Source organism: Chanodichthys erythropterus, chromosome 1 (genome assembly GCF_024489055.1).
Source record: "Chanodichthys erythropterus isolate Z2021 chromosome 1, ASM2448905v1, whole genome shotgun sequence".
Lineage (NCBI taxonomy): Eukaryota > Metazoa > Chordata > Actinopteri > Cypriniformes > Xenocyprididae > Chanodichthys > Chanodichthys erythropterus.
Window position 1 is genome coordinate 10600560 of NC_090221.1, and position 20045 is coordinate 10620604.

General features: G+C 35.6%; 1 protein-coding gene across 1 annotated transcript in view; it reads right to left on the reverse strand.

Moving 5' to 3' along the window:
- ablim3 (actin binding LIM protein family, member 3) overlaps window positions 1–20045 on the reverse strand; it is a 76548-nt gene that overhangs the window by 10315 nt on the left and 46188 nt on the right. The window contains exons 7-16 of the mRNA XM_067387636.1: window positions 17125–17212; window positions 13942–14000; window positions 13763–13834; window positions 9241–9396; window positions 8501–8530; window positions 7941–8070; window positions 6714–6812; window positions 6323–6373; window positions 2580–2717; window positions 434–504 (exon numbers count right to left, since the gene is read on the reverse strand). Of these exons, the coding sequence (XP_067243737.1) occupies window positions 434–504; window positions 2580–2717; window positions 6323–6373; window positions 6714–6812; window positions 7941–8070; window positions 8501–8530; window positions 9241–9396; window positions 13763–13834; window positions 13942–14000; window positions 17125–17212 (894 nt within the window). The remainder of the gene's footprint in view (window positions 1–433; window positions 505–2579; window positions 2718–6322; window positions 6374–6713; window positions 6813–7940; window positions 8071–8500; window positions 8531–9240; window positions 9397–13762; window positions 13835–13941; window positions 14001–17124; window positions 17213–20045) is intronic.

Sequence of the window (20045 nt, forward strand, 5' to 3'; positions counted from 1 at the left end):
GAAAAAGTGGTATTGGCGTATCCCTAATCATGAGCTTAATGGCACCCTATTGCTGATTGGCTACAAAAGTGTTTTGGTGCTCCGTGGATTGGTCCGATCAATTTTGTTTTTTTCACCTATTTACACAGCCAGGACTATGCACAAACACAATATTGTTTTTTGTTTCAGCACACACACAGAACAGATATGTAGCAAATATTCACAAAATTGTTTTACTGTAGGTTTTGATTTAAATTTTCAACAGTGATTCTCAGAAATTGCTTACTGCACCTTTAAATTAATATCTGAGCAGACAGATGGGCTTAACTTTGGCTGATTGTTGATAATCAAAACTAGGTGAGGTTTGTCTAATTAAGAACGTAAGCTGTAAATTACTGGTTAGAGGGCAGAGAATAATACTGTGAAAATAAAAAGGAGTGCTTTGGTGGCTTACTCTTTGAAGGCCGTGACTCCAGCCGTCCTCTTCTCCACCTGATGAGTACCTTCTACGAGGAGCACGTAAAGCTGAGAAGAAAAGAAATTGAGAAAGTGAGAGTGAGAAAGAGGAAATAACGATGAAGCATAAAACAGAATTGTTTAAGCATCTAAAGGGAGCCACACAGCATATTATTATTGACTGACAGCAAAAACATGCTATAAAATATATATGCAATCTTTCATAAAATTTGAATCTTGCATCCTTCTAATCTGCAAATCATTTCTGGCTCAAATTTAGTATGGAATTCCAACCAAAATTAAGCGACCTTTTGAGCCAAAAACTGCACTCACCTGTGATTCTTTGGTCAAACACATTGAAAATTCATATATTCATGATTGGGATGCAACACAGCTAATAATAACATAGCCATTAAGTGTTTTATCTTTCTCCAAAGTGTATTGATAGCATAATGTAATTAGTGCAAAAAATAAATGTTAAAGAACTCGCAAAAGACACAACAAAAGAAAAATGTGAAACAAAACAGATGTGAGGGGGCTAAATCTTAGAAAATGTAAAATGTAAATTCACACATTTACAAAAAACAAAACAAAAACAAAAGCATGTAACAACACAATAAATGGTAACAATAAATGTAGCCACTTCATTGCACTGTGTATATAACAAATGAAATAAAAAATGCTTTTGTTGTGTTTTTTTAGATGTTATTCACAAAGTCTAGTTTCATAAAATATGTGATATTAATAAATTATTCAGTAAAAAGGGACTAAAAAAACACCCTAAGAAAGGGATTTTAAACTAAATATGAAGAGCTGTCAATACTTTCCGAATGCACTTATTGTGTACATACAGTGCATCCGGCAAGTATTCATAGCTCTTTCCTTTTTCCACATTTTATGTTACAGCCTTATTCCAAAATGGATTAAAGGGTTAGTTCAACCAAAAATTTAAATTCTGTCATTTATTACTTACCCTCATGCCGCTCCACACCCGTAAGACCTTCGTTAATCTTCAGAACACAAATTAAGATATTTTAGTTGAAATTCGATGGCTCCATGAGGCCTCCATAGGAAGCAATGATCTTTCAAGATCCATAAAGGTACTAAAAACATATTTAAATCGGTTCATGTGAGTACCGTGATTCAATATTAATATTAAAAAGCAACAAAAATAACGACTTATTTAGTGATGACCGATTTCAAAACGACACACTAATTCATCTGTGCTCCGATGCTTCATGAAGCATAGTTTTGAAATCAGCCATCACTAAATAAGTCATTATTTTGTTATGTTTGGTGCTCCAAAAATATTCTCGTCGCTTTATAATATTAATATTGAATCACTGTACTCACATGAACCGATTTAAATATGTTTTTAGTACCTTTATGGATCTTGAGAGAGGAAGTGTCCATTGCTCCCTATGGAGGCCTCACGGAGCCATCGGATTTCAACTAAAATATCTCAATTTGTGTTCTGAATATTAACGAAGGTCTTACAGGTGTAGAACGGCATGAGGGTAAGTAATAAATGACAGAATTTTAATTTTTTGGGTGAACTAACCCTTTAATTATTTTCCTAAAATTCCACAAACAATACCTCATAATGACAATGTGACAGAAGACTGTTTGAAATCCTTGCAAATGTATTAAAAAAAAAAAAAAATCACATGTATATAAGTATTCACAGCCTTTGCTGAATACTTTGTTGAAGCACCTTTGGCACCAATAACAGCCTCAAGTCTTTTTGAGAATGATGCTACAAGCTTGGCACATCTATTTTTGGGCAGTTTCTCCCATTCTGTACTATACACTGTACTATTTTTTTTTTTTATGTAAGTACATAGTAGTTAAGGGCACTTAATATAAAGTGTGCCCAAAAGATATTTAGCATTAATTTTCTACAAAGTGTTTATGGCTGCTCTAAAGGTAAATCAACTGCTCAGCAATATAATACATTATTATTACTACATACCAAACATATTCGAGTCCATCTGACACGTTTCCATATTCAGAGACTACTATAGGATCTGTATTGACATCCCTGTATGTGGAAGAATTTAGCATAACTGTGGCTGCTGAAAGGAAAGCACTGTGATGCCAGTGAACTGAACACAAAGGACATTATGAATATATTTATCACCTACATTTAGGAGAGCTGGTGTAATGGTAGTAATCAGACTCGGAGTGCTGGTAGTGTTCAGGCGAGTAGGCTGATGGGAACTTGGAGGATTGGAGAATGTCCTCACTGGTCTTGCTCTTAGTTGCTGGATTGCAGTGATTGTCTGTGGGGAGATTATGTCAGGATCACAACTTTGGAAAAGCCTGTGATATAACAGCACATAGCAGTAGAATCAGGCCCCCTTTACACTTAACATTAGAACGTGCTTTCAGTGATCACACAATCCACATCAAAAACCAGTTGTAAGAGCACCCATGATGCTCTGTGATCATGAACATGACCTACTTTTATCAGGTCCTGCAATCTCATCACCTGATTTAATGAAAGTATTCTCTGAATTACTCAACTGAACTGCATTTGGAATCTCTTGTTTCTATATATATATATATATATATATATATATATATATATATATATATATATATATATATATATATATATATATATATATATATATATATATATATATATATATATATATATATATTATACTGTATATATAACATGGTAATGCTAGGTGTTGGGGGGCGAAAGAAAGAAAGAAAGAAAGAAAGAAAGAAAGAAAGAAAGAAAGAAAGAAAGAAAGAAAGAAAGAAAGAAAGAAAGAAAGAAAGAAAGAAAGAAAGAAAGAAAGAAAGAAAGAAAGAAAGAAAGAAAGAAAGAAAGAAAGAAAGAAAGAAAGAAAGAAAGATCAAATATACCAGCTCTGAAGAAAACACTATCCACAACATAATGCAAATCTGCATTCAGATAAATGAGATGTCGAAGCACACACACACACGCACACTTAAAACACTTTAAAACTAATAATGTGAGAGTCTTGTATTATTAGAAACTACACAGATATTGACATATCGCCTTGTACATCTAAAGCAAAACCAGTCAGAAACTGCACTGAACTCCCATCCATATAAAACACATACAAGAAGATTCAACACAAATACAGAAGCACAGGCCTCACACGATATTAACAATCCTGAATGGAAAAGACGGAATGCAAATGAGGGACTAGACACAGACTGACAGATGTGCACAGGGAGAGAATACTTACAGAGTGAATGGTGACCGAGGAAGGTAGAGGTGGAGGGAATTGTATTTAAGGTGGTAAGGGGGAAAAAAACAGGGAAAAAACAGAATAAGGGAGGAAATATTTGCATCCCTAAGATTTTTCAGTGAGAAGTTTGATACCCATATGACAGAGAAGCAAATGATCTGCGTGACAGTCTCTATTCTGCACAAACACAGACATCTACAACAATAAAACACATTTCACTTACAGATGCAGATCCACCATATGGATAGCAAATCAGTACTTGTAATGTGTTCATTACAGGCTTGTGATACAAGGATAGACACAAATACACACTTAACACACAAATGTAAACTGAGCCAACAAGCTATCAGAGATGGTTCTGACCTTTCTTAGAGAAAACATGATGGATTGTGCAAGTATCTGAGCTGGCCAGTAAATAAATCTTCAGTATTAGTGCAACTCTGAGCAAAACTCTGAAACAAATGAATCTTTCTTGTGCACTCTAGATCTCAGTGGTTGTATATTGTCCATGCTAATTGGCAGGCCTACACAGAATCTGTGCCAGAAGATTTGAAATACTCGAACAGCATCATTCACAAATGTCTACATTCCCTAGCCCTTGTGTGTTTGTCTTTTAAACCTTTTAGCTAATTTGAAGCTGTCAGCAACAATGTCTAGTGCACTCTGATCCATTTAACACCATTTATGCTTAAATTTATTCCACAAATTTCACAGATTTTACCCCCCAAAAAGGTCAGAATTGCACAAAAAATGTCTGCAGGATTGGAACAACCATCATTCACAAAATTTTGCATATCCATTCCACGTTTAAAGCCATTTCACAGTTTCTTTTTAAAATTCTGAATCGAACATTTTGTCAACATATTCCATTTGGGCCTGGATATTACATGACTTAATATAAATCTAGCCATGTAGTGGGGTAAAAATGTTGGAATGGCAAAAAATCTGAACTGTTGAGCTCAAATAAAATATTAATCACTGTATTATCTATGATAATTGGCTTAGGTATAAAATTTGATTTTATTAATAAGATTAATCATAAATAAAAATATCATTAATACTTTGAAAAATTGCACAAGCCTGTAATGCACATATACAGAATATACACATACAAATACACACACAGAGACATGCAGATAAGGGAAAGATGTATTATTACTATTGCTTAGTTAAAGGGGTTAGATTTCATGGCATCTTGAGGAGATACTAATCAATATACTTAACAAAAAGGTGTGAGATTGTAAATTTATGAATAAACAGACAGATATGCACACAAACAACCAACTTTGCCACCAGATATAGACTGCCTATTCTCTACAACATTCAATACACTGTCAACTGTTAGAGAAACAATATGGCTGCCACTTGAACTCTGAGAATTAGCAGAGTAGGTTATGTTTAGACGTTCACACTTGCTCATTTCATGCTTAAACAGGTTTGCTTCTCTAACAGCGGTTTCTTAACAGGGTTGAGCTTAACTTGGCATTCTGTGAAGCTTCTCTGTGGCATTTAATGCGGCCACTTCCCAGCTGATCTAAAGCGGAGGGGGACATGGCAAGCTTTAATCATGCCTCAGCAAGCCTTATCCTTTTTTCATCACCCTCCTGTGGAAGGAAGGATGCGCTCGTGCCAGTTCTACATTCTTCTGGCATGCAAGGAACGGAAAATGGGATGCACTCTATTGCTTGAGGAAAGGAGACAACTTCTTATCTCTTTACAGGAGGAAAAAAGAATGTGAATCCTTTTGATTTTCATGGATTTCTGTATAAATTGCTCATAGAATTTGATCTGATCCACCAATATGTTAGAACAGTAGAGAAACACAGTCTGCTTAAAGGGATAGTTCGCCCAAAAATAAAACATCTGTCATTATTTACTCCCCCTCAAGTTGTTCCAAACCTGTATGAATTTCTTTCTTCTTCTGAACACAAAAGAAGATGTATTGAAGAATATGGGTAACCAAACAATTGATGGACTTCACTGACTTCCATGGTATGGAAAAAAATACTATGGAAGTCAGTGGGGTCCATCAACTGTTTGGTTACCGACATTCTTCAAAATATCAACTTGAGGGGTAGTAAATGACGATAGAATTTTTATTTTTGTGTGAACTATCCCTTTAAACAATAACAGACATAATTTCTCTTGACCGTTGGGTAGTTCTGATCTGCAATTTTAGAAAACATTTGGTGGATGTCAGTGCTGCAGCTTTTTATATAGAAGTGCTTGTATATTTTTCCATCTTGCTCTGGTTCATGAAGACATTAAGATGAATAATACTTTGTGTATTACTTGTTTAAACAAACTGTATTCATCTATTGTTATGATTTAGATAAAGTTCAGATCAATTTCAATGGCCAATTTATTCAGAAACCTAGTTCAATCCAAAATGTTCACAAACCTTTTCTTGCAACTGTATTAGGTACAGTAACTTCTAAAACATGTACCATGGTAAATACTTAGTTTGTGCCCACCAATTCCTAAATGAGTATTTTTCTTTCCTCTTCTCTTAAAGGCTTTTAGACTAAAGGGTTTGCAGAAGGACATCTATGGAGGACACTAACACTAATCAGACACATCTTTCCCATGAGCCCACACTGCCTCAGGACTGAGCGTGAGGGAAAACAGGCCGGGGCAGGCCGAGCACACTATACCATGTCTCTTATAGATGGGAGGCTTCCTGTAGATGTTGGGCTCCCCTGTGGCTGAGAAGAAAGGAAGAGATTAGAAATAAAACGGAGGAGATGTAACTGACAGGCAGAAGAAAGCAAAGTAAACGAGGCAGGAAATGTTTTTTGTATTTCCTCTTCAGGCTTCCTGGGACCTTTAGGGTAAGGTGAAGGAGAGTGGAATGGTTGAGGAGAACACAAAAAAGGTACCAAAATGGAGTAGAGCCATACTATAGATGTATAGTATAGACAGATTCAAACAGTTACAGAGACTTTGATCAATTAATGAGATTTTAATTTATATTCAAATATACTGCTGGATGAATATGAAAGTGATGACAGCAGCCAATGAGGTGAATGTTGAGGCCTGGCCTACCTGGCACATGGAAATGCTTGGGAGCTTGGTTTGTGGTGGGCGTGCTGGACCGGGCATCTAGCTGATTGTAATAGGGTGAACTTCTGCCACTCTCAGTGCCTGCAGCAAGCCCCAAGCCAATGACAGTAACAGAACCAGAGCATGAGTGCACACTTCCTGTGCGCCCTAACCACACACACACTCTCTCAGTCATCACACCAGTGATCATCAGATCAATGATCCAAGATTAGCCAGGCAGGGACAGTATGCATTTCAAAACAGAGAAAAAGACATACTGTGCCAGACAGACGGGTGTATAGGATGTAGGTGGAATGGTGGGACACGCCCCTTAATAACAGTCAAAAATATCCCCCCGCAAAAAAAACCTATTGCTTCTTCTTTTTTTTTTTTTTTGTTAAAGTCAACATGAAATAAAAAAATATTGTATTGTGGTCTTATTGTATGTGATTCATTGTGTATTTATATTAAAAAAAATTAATAAAAAAATAATCAAAATTAAATAACTTTTTGGGTGACATCACCAAGGTCTCTTGTTGCTCCCCTCCAACAACTTTCCCACATTGTTGTAAGTATTACAACTAAAAATTAGAAATGTTGCCTTGGCAACTAACGGAAATAAAATAAGTTTAAATTGAAGCACTAAAATTACTAAAACTGAAATAAAAATAATAAAAAAAAACTAATTAGAAATAAAAAAAAAAACAAACAGAAAAACTTAAAAAGTGAAAAAATGAAAACAATTCTAAACATTAATAAATACTATAACAGTATATAAAGTATATAATAATAAAATAGCACTGGTGCTTCCTCTTTTTGTCACTAAATGTCCCATTTCACTTGCATATGCGTCACATTACAGAAGTAACATTGGTTGTGAATATTATTTCACGTTGACTTTAAAATCAATACTCACTAATATCAGTCACTCAACTATGTCCTTGCTATGTAGCTGCAAACCACACTTAAGTACATAGAGGCAAAGCAAGATATATATAGTATATTTTCCAATATACTGCATATTCAGTATAGTTCTCATGCCATTCCTGCTGAAAACACCAGCTTAAGTTCAAGTTGGTTAGTGCTGGTCCACTATCCATGTTGTTTACCAGCAAGAAATGCTGGTCAATTTGCATAGTCTTTCTGATGAGCCAGGAAGCTGGTTGACATCAGCATCCCATGAATCAGGAATGAGAGTGTATTATCTGTACTGGAATATGAGGAACTCACCGTATCTGTAGTAGTGCTGTGGAGAGCGAGGCATGATGGGAGACATGCCCTGCCTGCTGTAGGTGGGGGAGTCTATGTACCCTGGACTGGAGGATCTTCTCAGCCTCATGTCCATACCGTCATACATGTCCTATTCAGATAAAATGTCATTATTCATAACTCTGATTGTAAGAACCGCTCATTTTTATTTTCTCAGCGACCAAAATTTATTTATAGAGCAGTATGTATAATCAATCAGTTTTCATACTTTTGGTTTTACTTTTGTCAGTTTAACACACTTAGCCACACAATTATGTGCTAAATCTACATCAGACAGATTAATAACGTGGTTGCAAAACATATTGCTGTTGACTATAAGTCAGTGATTGACTTTTGTTCAACAGTATGGAAATAATACAGTATAATTATTTTTAGACACTTTCTGTACTGTCTATTAAACAGTTTACACGTCTGCCACAAGAAGCATATACTGATATATATATATATATATATATATATATATATATATATATATATATATAATTTTTTAACACAATAAAAAGCTAGTAAAAAAATTCTACCTGAGAATAAGGGGAGAGTGTGCCCAAAGACTGTGAAGACAAAAAAGAAGAGGGAGAATCAGAATAACAGTAAATCAGAGAGAAGCCTTCGGTCTCTTCCTCCATGACATCTGATGTGTGAGGGAAGTGAGAAGAGCAAGAGTACGGGGGTGAAGGAGCACTGTGGTCCGAACAACCTACTTTATATTTCCTGTAGAACTGTACAACTCAACATTTTCTACTCAGCAAGCAAGAACTTAATGGATAGTTCACCCAGAAATGAAGATACTGTCATGATTTACTCATGTCGTTCCAAACATTCTACTGCCTACAAACAAATTTATTAGGTAGTCTGTGGTCACCATCCACTTCAATGTAAAGATAAGAACAGCAATGACATTCTGCTTTTGTGTCCCCTAAACATCATAGAGTAAATGATAGAACTGTCATTTTGGGTAAACTATCCCTTTAAGCAACATCACATAAATCGCTAGCATTTTTCAGAGAGCTTTCCAAAAAGCAAACTAAAGTGAGAAGGCTCAACCAAAAGCGCTCATATTCACTATTAATAGTGAGAGAATGCACAAACATTGTTTTTTAGCAGACAAAAACATACAGCCAGCCAACAATGCGACATGGATGAAAAACTCAAAGCATAGCTATGCTAAGCTCAACTAGGACCAGGCTAATAGATCCAGCGACAGGGGGAGACATGCTAAAAGTAGACCCAGAGTGGCTCTAGTGGCCCTGTAGGGCCGTACCTCCCCATAGCTGAGACGCTCTAGCCTGTCATCGGAGCAGTATCTGTGACTGGGCTCATAGGACCAGAAGTCTGGCCTCTGCACTTCATAAATGGCTTTAACCTTAGGCAGCGCTGCCAAGTCTTTGTAATCAAGGATCTCGTTCTCCATTTTTGCCTGAGGAGAGGGACACAGGACAGATACACACACTCACACGTCAAACGCAATAAGCAGGCCTGCAAAAAACAGCAATCATGAAAGGCTGCGACAACATCAACAACACAATTAAGTGTGGGAATGAGCCTGCGGCACAGTTTGCACAAATACAAAACCACTTTAAAGCAAGTGCTGTTAGAATAAAAATTGAGCTCATGACAAACTGTAATATAGCACATAAATGCTACAAAAATGCCATGATGCTAAGTAGGGCTGCACAATTATGGGAAAAAAAAAATCATAATTGTCGATTATTTTCTTGAAAATGTAATTGCGATTATTAGTTACAATTATCACAATTTACATTGAAGGATGTTTGTTTTGAATAGCTTTATGCCATAGTCTGAAGCAGTGGTTCCCAACCACATTCCTGGAGTACCCCCAACACTGCACATTTTCCATGTCTCCTTTGTCTGACACACCCATTTCTGGTCATGGAGTCTCTGCTAATGAATTGATGACTTGATTCAGGTGTGCTTGATCAAGGAGACATGCAAAATGTGCAGTGTTGGGGGTACTTCAGGAATGTGGTTGGGAACCACTGGTCTGAAGCAACTGCATGCCATGTTGTTATATCAAACCAGCTGAAACACTCTTCCTGAAAAACCTTTATTGTTTTTCTATAGCATTAAGCCTCAAATGTCAAATAGACATTGGTTTGGTTTCTTCTTTAAAAAAAAAAGAAGTAAGAATATGCATGGTATTATAATGTCATACTAAAATTAAAATTAAAACAACGGGAAAAACCCTTAAGATAACCTGTAGAAAGAAAGAAAAAACATATTAAGCACAGAATAATGTACAGTGGGTACGGAAAGTATTCAGACCCCCTTAAATTGTTCACTCTGTGTTATATTGCAACCATTTGCTAAAATCATTTAAGTTATTTTTTTTCCTCATTAATGTACACATAGCACCCCATATTAACAGAAAAACACAGAATTGTTGACATTTTTGCAGATTTATTAAAAAAGAAAAACTGAAATATCACATGGTCCTAAGTATTCAGACCCTTTGCTGTGACACTCATATATTTAACTCAGGTGCTGTCCATTTCTTCTGATCATCCTTGAGATGGTTCTACACCTTCATTTGAGTCCAGCTGTGTTTGATTATACTGATTGGACTTGATTAGGAAAGCCACACACCTGTCTATATAAGACCTTACAGCTCACAGTGCATGTCAGAGCAAATGAGAATCATGAGGTCAAATGAACTGCCTGAAGAGCTCAGAGACAGAATTGTGGCAAGGCACAGATCTGGCCAAGGTTACAAAAACATTTCTGCTGCACTTAAGGTTCCTAAGAGCACAGTGGCCTCCATAATTCTTAAATGGAAGACGTTTGGGACGATAAGAACCCTTCCTAGAGCTGGCCGTCCGGCCAAACTGAGCTATCGGGGGAGAAGAGCCTTGGTGAGAGAGGTAAAGAAGAACCCAAAGATCACTGTGGCTGAGCTCCAGAGATGCAGTCGGGAGATGGGAGAAAGTTGTAGAAAGTCAACCATCACCAGTCGGGGCTTTATGGGAAAGTAGCCTGACGGAAGCCTCCCCTCAGTGCAAGACACATGAAAGCCTGCATGGAGTTTGCTAAAAAACACCTGAAGAACTCCAAGATGGTGTCTTGTCCTTCATTTGTCTTGCACTGAGGAGAGGCTTCCGTCGGGCCACTCTGCCATAAAGCCCCGACTGGTGGAGGGCTGCAGTGATGGTTGACTTTCTACAACTTTCTCCCATCTCCCGACTGCATCTCTGGAGCTCAGCCACAGCGGTCTTTGGGTTCTTCTTTACCTCTCTCACCGAGGCTCTTCTCCCCCGATAGCTCAGTTCGGTCGGACGGCCAGCTTTAGGAAGGGTTCTGGTTGTCCCAAATGTCTTCCATTTAGGGATTATGGAGGCCACTGTGCTCTTAGGAACCTTAAGTGCAGGAGAAATGTTTTTGTAACCTTGGCCAGATCTGTGCCTTGCCACAATTCTGACTCTGAGCTCTTCAGGCAGTTCCTTTGACCTCATGATTCTCATTTGCTGTGACATGCACTGTGAGCTGTAAGGTCTTATATAGACAGGTGTGTGGCTTTCCTAATCAAGTCCGAATCAGTATAATCAAACACAGCTGGACTCAAATGAAGGTGTAGAACAATCTCAAGGATTATCGGAAGAAATGGACAGCACCTGAGTTAAATATATGAGTGTCACAGCAAAGGGTCTGAATACTTAGGACCATGTGATATTTCAGTTTTTCTTTTTTAATAAATCTGCAAAAATGTTAACAATTCTGTGTTTTTCTGTCAATATGGGGTGCTGTGTGTACATTAATGAGGAAAAAAATGAACTTAAATGATTTTAGCAAATGGCTGCAATATAACAAAGAGTGAAAAATTTAAGGGGATCTGAATACTTTCCGTACCCACTGTAAGTGGACTTTTTTTTTTTTGTAATTGCGCCTTTGAACGATTACATAATTGTGGCATCCGTAATTGTAATCACGATTACAAATTCAATTAATTGTGCAGCCCTAATGCTAAGGTGTTTTTTGGAGCAAGTAGAAATTTTTTTGATATCTATTGCCCCCTATCTATTGTTTAAATGCATGTTATAGATGATACGGTGAACAATTCATCCATGTATAGATTATTTTTTAAAAAAAAGACATATACTGTACTTATTTACCCTCATGTCATTTCAAACCTATATAACTTCCTTTCTTCCTTGAAACAAATTCTGAAAAAAACATCTCCATGTTTTTCTTCTAGATACAATGATTGTCAATGGGGTCCAAAGTTGTTTGGGACCCCACTGACTTTCATTGCATGGACAAAAGGAGTTGAAAACATTTTATTCTGTATTCAGTAGAATAAAGAAAGTCATAAAGGTTTGGAACAATATGAGGTTGAGTAAATTCAACCTGCAGGGGTTGACAGCACATTTGCTTACACTGCATTATGCATACATCAATCGCACACTGCACAAAGGTTACACACTCGGGCCAGCCTTCACTTCTACATGTGATGTTAATGACCGCACCACTGCAGAACGCACAAAAACATATTATGAACAAGCCAACAAACACACGCACAAGAGTCATCCATCTTGGGATGGCCAATAATACTTACAGTTATGCATTTGACAGATGCTTTTATCCAAAGCAACCTTCTGTGCATTCAAGCTATACATTTTATAAGTACATGCATTCTCTGGAAATTAAACCTGCAACTTTTGTGTTCCAAGTGCCATGATCTACTGGTTGAACAACCACAGGAATCTTCATAGCACTACATTACCATTCAAACATTTGGGTTAGGTAAGACCACTTTTTTTTTTTTTTTTTTTTATGCTCCTTAAGTCTCTTATGCTTCTTAAGGCTGCATTTACTTGATCAAAAATACAGTAAAAATAGTAATATTGTGAAATATTATTTACAATTTAAAATTTAAAATTTCTATAGGAATATATTTTAAAATGTAATTTATTCCTGTGATGGCAAAGCTGAATTTTCAGCAAGATTACTCCAGTCTTTAGTGTCACATGATCCTTCAAAAATCATTCTAATATGCTGATTTGCTGTTCAAGAAACATTTCTTATTATTAAAAAAACAGATGTGCTGCTTGATATTTTTGTGGAAACCGTGAACTTCCCCCCCCCAAGGCTGAATAGAAAGCAAATAGAAATAGAATTGAAATAATTTGATAATAACTTTTGATTAATTTAATGTTTGCTGAATAAAAGTATAAATTTCTTTAAAAAAAAAAAAAAAAAAAAAATTAAGTAAATAAAAATATAATAAAAAAAAATCTCACTGAGCCCAAAACTTTTGAACGGTAGTGTTTGTCAAACATCAATGTAACTTTAAAAGAATAGTTCACTCAAAAATGGATGTTCTGTCATAGTTATATAATTAATTTTAGTCTGTTTCCAATACAAAGCCATGTACTGCTTCAGAAGATTTGGAATATAGGTCACGGTTTTAATGTCTATAACATTGATGATAATTTTATGGTGTTTCTGCATTTTATTTGAAGCTGGAAAGAAACCCCATTAAATGACCAACTATATTTTGCAAAACGTTAGTGTTCCACAGACGAAAATGCAGTCAAAGGGGTTTGGATAGAAATGAGGGTGAGTAAATGATGACAGAATTACATTTGTGGGTGAACTGTCCCTTTAACTTGTACATTAACATATATACATCATATCAAAATAATCACTAATTTATTATCACAATTTTAAAACCAGATATGATTAAATGATACAAAATGATTTTGTATCATTTACAGTTCTATCACCTTCATTTAGCCGACATGTGAGCTGGACAGAGATTGGCTACTTACACAAATGACTCTGCTGGGTGAACTAATGCTGGAGCCTGGAGGAGAGATGGAGGTTTCTGATGTGCGCCTGAGCTGTAAAATAAAATAAGGAGGAAATCAGCAGAGCTTCAGAGTGATATCTGAAGGCATTTTAAAAATTCAGTCTGTATTTGTTAAAAAGAAGAAGAAAAAAATCTCACTCTCAGTTTCCTCTCTGCTCGAGATGCCTGTTTACAGACAGGATGCCACACTTCTGAACCTGAGACACAGAGCCAACAAAGGAGAACGTTAGATAGAGTACACATAACTTCTAATCCAGCCATATGCTCATTCAAGACACCTTAAGATGACTTTATTTAAGAAATAAAAAGGCGTTAGAAGATTTAACCATGTGGATTTCAGTGGCATGTACACTACCGTTCAAAAGTTTGAGTTCGGTACAATTTTTTAAAAATAAATTAAGACATTTATTCAGAAAGGATGCAATAAATTAAACAAAAGTGACAGTAAAGGCTTTACATAGTAGCAAAAAAATTCAACTTCAAAAAAAAATCTGTTCTTTTGAACATTTTTACAATCAAAGACACCTGAAAAAAAATGTTTTCATCACTGATAATAATAAAATGATGAAATTCAGCGTTGCCATCATAGGAAAAAATTAAATTTTAAAATAAATTAAAATAGAAAACAATATTCCTGTTTTACTGTATTTTTGATCAAATAAATGTATATAGTGAGAATAAGACACTTATTTCAAATACAAAACACCATACCTAAACTTTTGAACAGTTGTGTACAATAGAGGTATTACATTTAAATCATGTTTATATATTTATGAATTGAATTATACGGCACTGACACCATGTCCTCCTTGAAGAAAATGTCTGTGACGGATCTGCTCAATGAAATTTTTATTCTGAGTTTTCTTCAGTTTGGCATCTAAGGCCTGCCTGCCAATCACATCACTCCTGACCTCACAGGTGAGTTTGAGATTTGGAAGCAGACGGATAACTCAAGCTAAGGCAAATACATTTAATGTAATCACTCTATGAGAATAAAGGTCAGAGTGCATTCACTCAACTGTGGTATTTCAATTTCAGATTGATGTTTTTTTTTTTTTTTTTAATCCGATGCTCTGTCTAGCTCATTCTCTCTGCTTTTCTTTCCCTACGTATCTTTCTCTTTTTGCATGATAGTAATGTGCTGATGCAATGCCTGGCTCTGCTGACTTTTAAATGCATTTACCCCGAGGCGTGTTCGCTAGCCTGTAACACACTTACACGTCTCAGCGCTGAATGTGAAACAGAACAGACAAACACAGAAAGACCTGCGGCGCATTCTAATGTCCACCAGCCACTGACACTGGAAGTCATATGAGAGATCACACAGGGAAATCTACTGAATGGGGCATTAAGATGGATCAAGATGAGCCTCTGTTATTCTTTGAGGAATAACATCAGTTTCTTCATTAAAGTCTTCCCAATACAGCATTTATCTCCCACGTGAATCCTGCATACTGTTCATGATGTTCTGGAAATGGAGCTAAATATGAAAGGTTGTCTTGGAATATTCTAAAAGAGCTCTTTTATTAGCAAAGTCCTCATCTTGCTCTGTCACAAGGATGAACTAGGCCTAACTACGCCCATAGGAAAGACAGATCTCAAATGGGATTTTATTAATATTCTAAACAAAAACACAATTATACGGAAGATTATTAGGGCCAAGCAATAATAAAAACAATAAAACCATCTCGAGATGAAAGTTGTTAAATTCGAGAAAAAAATAGTTAAATTTCGAGAAAAAAAGTCTAAATAAAATGTTGAGAATAAACTTGTTAAATTACGAGAATGAAGTCATTTAATTATGAGAAAAAAAGTCATTAAATTATGAGAACAAATTCGTAATTTAACGAATTTGTTCTCGTAATTTAACTACTTTTTTCTCATAATTTAATGACTTTATTCTCAACATTTTATCTCGACTTTTTTCTCGAAATTTAATGACATTTTTCTCATAATTTAATTAATTTGATCTCATAATTAAACAACTTTTTTCTCGTAATTTAATGACTTCATTCTCAACATTTTATTTTGACTTTTTTCTCGAAATTTAAAGAGTTTTTTCTCGTAATTAACAAGTTTATTCATAACATTTTATCTCGACTTTTTTCTCAAAATTTAACGAGTTTTTTCTCGTAATTTAACGAGTTTATTCTCAACATTTTATTTAGACTTTTTTCTTGAAACGTAATTCTCTAAACACAACTTTAATCTCGAGATGGTTTTATTTTTTTTATTATTGCTTGGCCCTAATCCTCTTCCGTACAATTAAATGAAGAACAATGAGAATTTTGTTTAAGTATCTTGTCAGACTTTTTAAACCTTTTAAAACCTTATGAATTTTAAAATGTGTTTCCTCTAGTGTTTCAGATGAAGTCTCTCACAAGGTCTGTCATAACAATTGCAATAGTCTGCAATAAAAAGTCAAAATAATTCTCATAAACTCACATTAATGTCATAGCTGTATTCTCTTAATTTACTGTATGTCAATGAGCAGTGTTGAGGGTTATGCATTACAAGTAACTTGAGCTATGGAATCAGATTTATTCAAGTAACTAGTAAAGTAATGCATTACTATTTCAATTTACAACAAAATATCTAAGTTACTTTTTCAAAAAAGTTATTTTTTCACATTTATTGACTGACAGCTCTCCTGTCCCCATGTTGAGAGAAATAAAGTGCAGAGGAGTTGTGTGCGCTGTATAAACGTGATGGTCATTGTAGTTCTAGACTAAATGTGAGCATACATTTACTAATCTCACTTGCAAGAAAACATTAAGTATTCCTCAAAATGAATAAAAACAGTGAAATTCAATCTCAGAATTATATTCAAACTTGTAATAATTAACTATATTAAATTACACAAATATGCTTTATGAAGTTAATCTCACTTTATTATTGGAAGGAAAAGGCCCAGTTTCCCAAAAATGTAATACTAATTTCAGATAGAGACACCCAAGTACCATTATTTGGACACTTTCTACATTGAAGTAAAACAAGTAAATAAATGTGATGTTATCTCATTTCATAAGGTTAATTTTTTAAATGTTGATTTCGTACTTATTTAATATTAAATATTTTTATTTAAAGAAACAATAAATTTTGTTCCCATATTGGACAAATGTAAATTTCTTAGAAAATTATATAATTTTTAGTTTGACCACCTGAGGTTGACAATCACCATTTTCTGAGAGTTAAGCAACTTTCACTGACCATTTGTTGAAAAGAAAAAAAATCACTTCCTTATTTGGAAGAGTTAAAGGCCCCATTCTGCACCCTATTCATGGAAAGTGCCGGCTGTTGGCCTCTGTAACCTCTCCTCACCTGTGAGATACATCTCCTCTCCTTCTGTAAACATCATCTGACACCGGGCACAACGAGCACAAGTGGGGTGATAGTGCTTCCCACCAGCCTGGACAGAGAAATAGAGGGAAAAAAACAGAACATAAGAAAATGTTGGAGGACACTCTAGAGGATTTTAAAACAACACATACAAGCACATAAATGCTCCAACTGTTGAACCTATTATCATGAGCGCAATAAAAACAGTAAACACATGCTTGTCTCAACAGTGTCCTCCATATTAAGTAACAGAGCACTCTTCCTTTATTGCTGTTTTAATACTGCTTAAGACTTATTTGAGCTCTACAGACATGTAATGACTCTCTTGCATACCATGCACACAGTACCAAGAATCAGTAATTGAGAGAACTGTTCCTCTGGGACATATAAAACAAGGACAGTTTGTTGATGGAACTGCAATTTTTTAACCATTTTTTTTAAAGGTGCAGTGTGTAAATTTTTTTAGGATCTACTGACAGAAATGCAATATAATATTTGACTATGTTTTCAGTGGTGTATAAAGACCTTACATAATGAACTGTTATGTTTTTATTACCTTAGAATGAGCCATTTCTATCTACATACACATTTTGTGCCGGCATGTTTCTACAGTAGCCCTAAATGGACAAACTGCTCTACAGAGCGTTTGCTTGACTGGCTACTCTCTTCTGTCTCAGACGACATCTTTGTCCTGTGTTGGCCACCATAGCTTTTCTATATTGCAATTCGCAACCTCACTGCTAGATGCCGCTAATATTTACACACTGCACCTTTAAGTACCTTAATATGATGCCCCCAAAGTAAAAGGAAAATTCTCAGTAGTAGGGGTGTAAAAATACATTTGTGTATTATGATTATAATTCTGATTGGTCGAGCAGCGTTCTAACAGTGCTGATATAACAAAGTATGTACGTAAAGTTTGTATTTACATTGTTATGGCAGTAGGTGGTGACAAGTGACTGTCTTTGAGTGATTTACTGAATCAGATTTGTTCAAAACAATGATTCATTCAAGAACAACACATGTGTCTTTGTGAACGAGACACTTTCTCAACCGATTAGTTCAAAACTGATTCATTGGAAATGATTCAGAAATGAAATGTGTGTCTTTATGAATGAGTCACTGAATTAGCTACTACAGTAAAACAATTTGTTCAAAACAATGACTCATTCAGGAACAAAATATGTGATTGTCTTCATGAATGAGTCACTGAATCATTTACTCACTCAGCTCATTTAAGCAAAACTGATTCATTTAGGAATGAAATATTTGAATAACTAAATAAGTTACTTAAAAGATTAATTCAAAATGCTGATTCATTCAGGAACAAAACATTTGACTCTCTTTACGAGCAAGTCATTTAATTCATTCCCTCAAATCGATTTGTTCAAAAACAAAGATTCATTCAGAAATTAAACAAGTGTCTGTCTTTATGAATTAAGTCACATTAACCATTAACTCAAATGATTTGTTCAAAAACGCTGATTCATTCAGGAACTACTGTGTTTCTCAGAGACGCACAACTAATTTTTCTGTGGCTTCGTTTGGACATTAGCTGAACAAAAACAGAAAGAAAAAAAAAAACTGCTCAAAAATGTATCTAAAATGCAAGTTCTTAGACTAGTATAACAGTTGCTATTTATAGACACATATTGCAAAAACACCAAATGTTCTCTCACTGGGAAGTCCTGAGAAGAAAGGGGCATATTGGAGAGGAGGCACAGAGCAGGTGGCAAGAGAAGGCCAGTTTATGAGTTAGAGACATAGTGTATGCTGTCATTGCTCCAGGAATCAGCAAGCTGTCAGTTTCTAAGTGCTCAGAGGTATGCGGTATCACTAGGTGTCTCCCAGGGGGAATGAGTGGAAATCAAACAGGCAGATAAAGATAAATCAGCCTGTGTCCCACTAGCTATAAATAACCTGACTTGAGCTCTCACTGGAACACAGAGCACTTCACACCAGCCACTCAGACTGGGATCAGAGCAAACAGAGCGACAGGAATGAGTTAGTTTGTGTGAGTACACAAGCTCACACAAATTCTTTTCAAATGTGTGTGTATTAGCATTAAGCTTCATCTGCTTTGGAACTCTCGGCTGGCAAATTATCTCCTTTCCTATTTATATGTAAACTACCTCATCATGTTTCTCTTCCCCTGTGACCGTCACATTACTCAAAGTCTCTTGCGCTCTCTGTCTCTCTTTCCATCTCCAGTACTCCACAACCCTGTTTGGGAGTGTCACAGAAAATAGCAAATCAACAAATGAAAGGGTGTCAAGGGTACCTGCCAAAAGAATCATTCTTGCTTATGAAGCGTCAAAGGCCAGACTATTAGGCCATTCCTCTGAAGGACGAGCCACTGGGGAGGAAAACTAAAGGCAGGGCAACCCACTGGCTCTTCATTAGCTCCATCACTCATTCTCTCAGTAACTACCCATTGAAACAGTAGTGCTAAAAGACCTTAATGTTTAGCGCTGCATTTCAAAACCACCCGCTATTATAATAAATTGCAAGTCTGTCTATCTATCTAAACAACTGATTAAAAACACTGATTAATTCAGGAACAAAACATTATTGTCTTCATGAATGAGTCATTTAATAATTTACTTAATCCATTTATGCAAAACTGATTAATTTACGACTGAAATATGTGGCTGTTTTTATCAATGAGTAACTGAATAAGTCACTCAACAGACTCATTCAAAACACTGATTCATTCAGGAACAAAATGTAAATCAATCAATCAATCAATCAATCAATCTATCTATACAATTTGCTCAAAACACTGATTAATTCAGAAACAAAATGTAAATATATCAATCAATCAATCAATCATCTATCTATCTAAACAATTTGTTCAAAACACTGATTCATTCAGGAACAAAATGTGATTGTCTTCATGAATG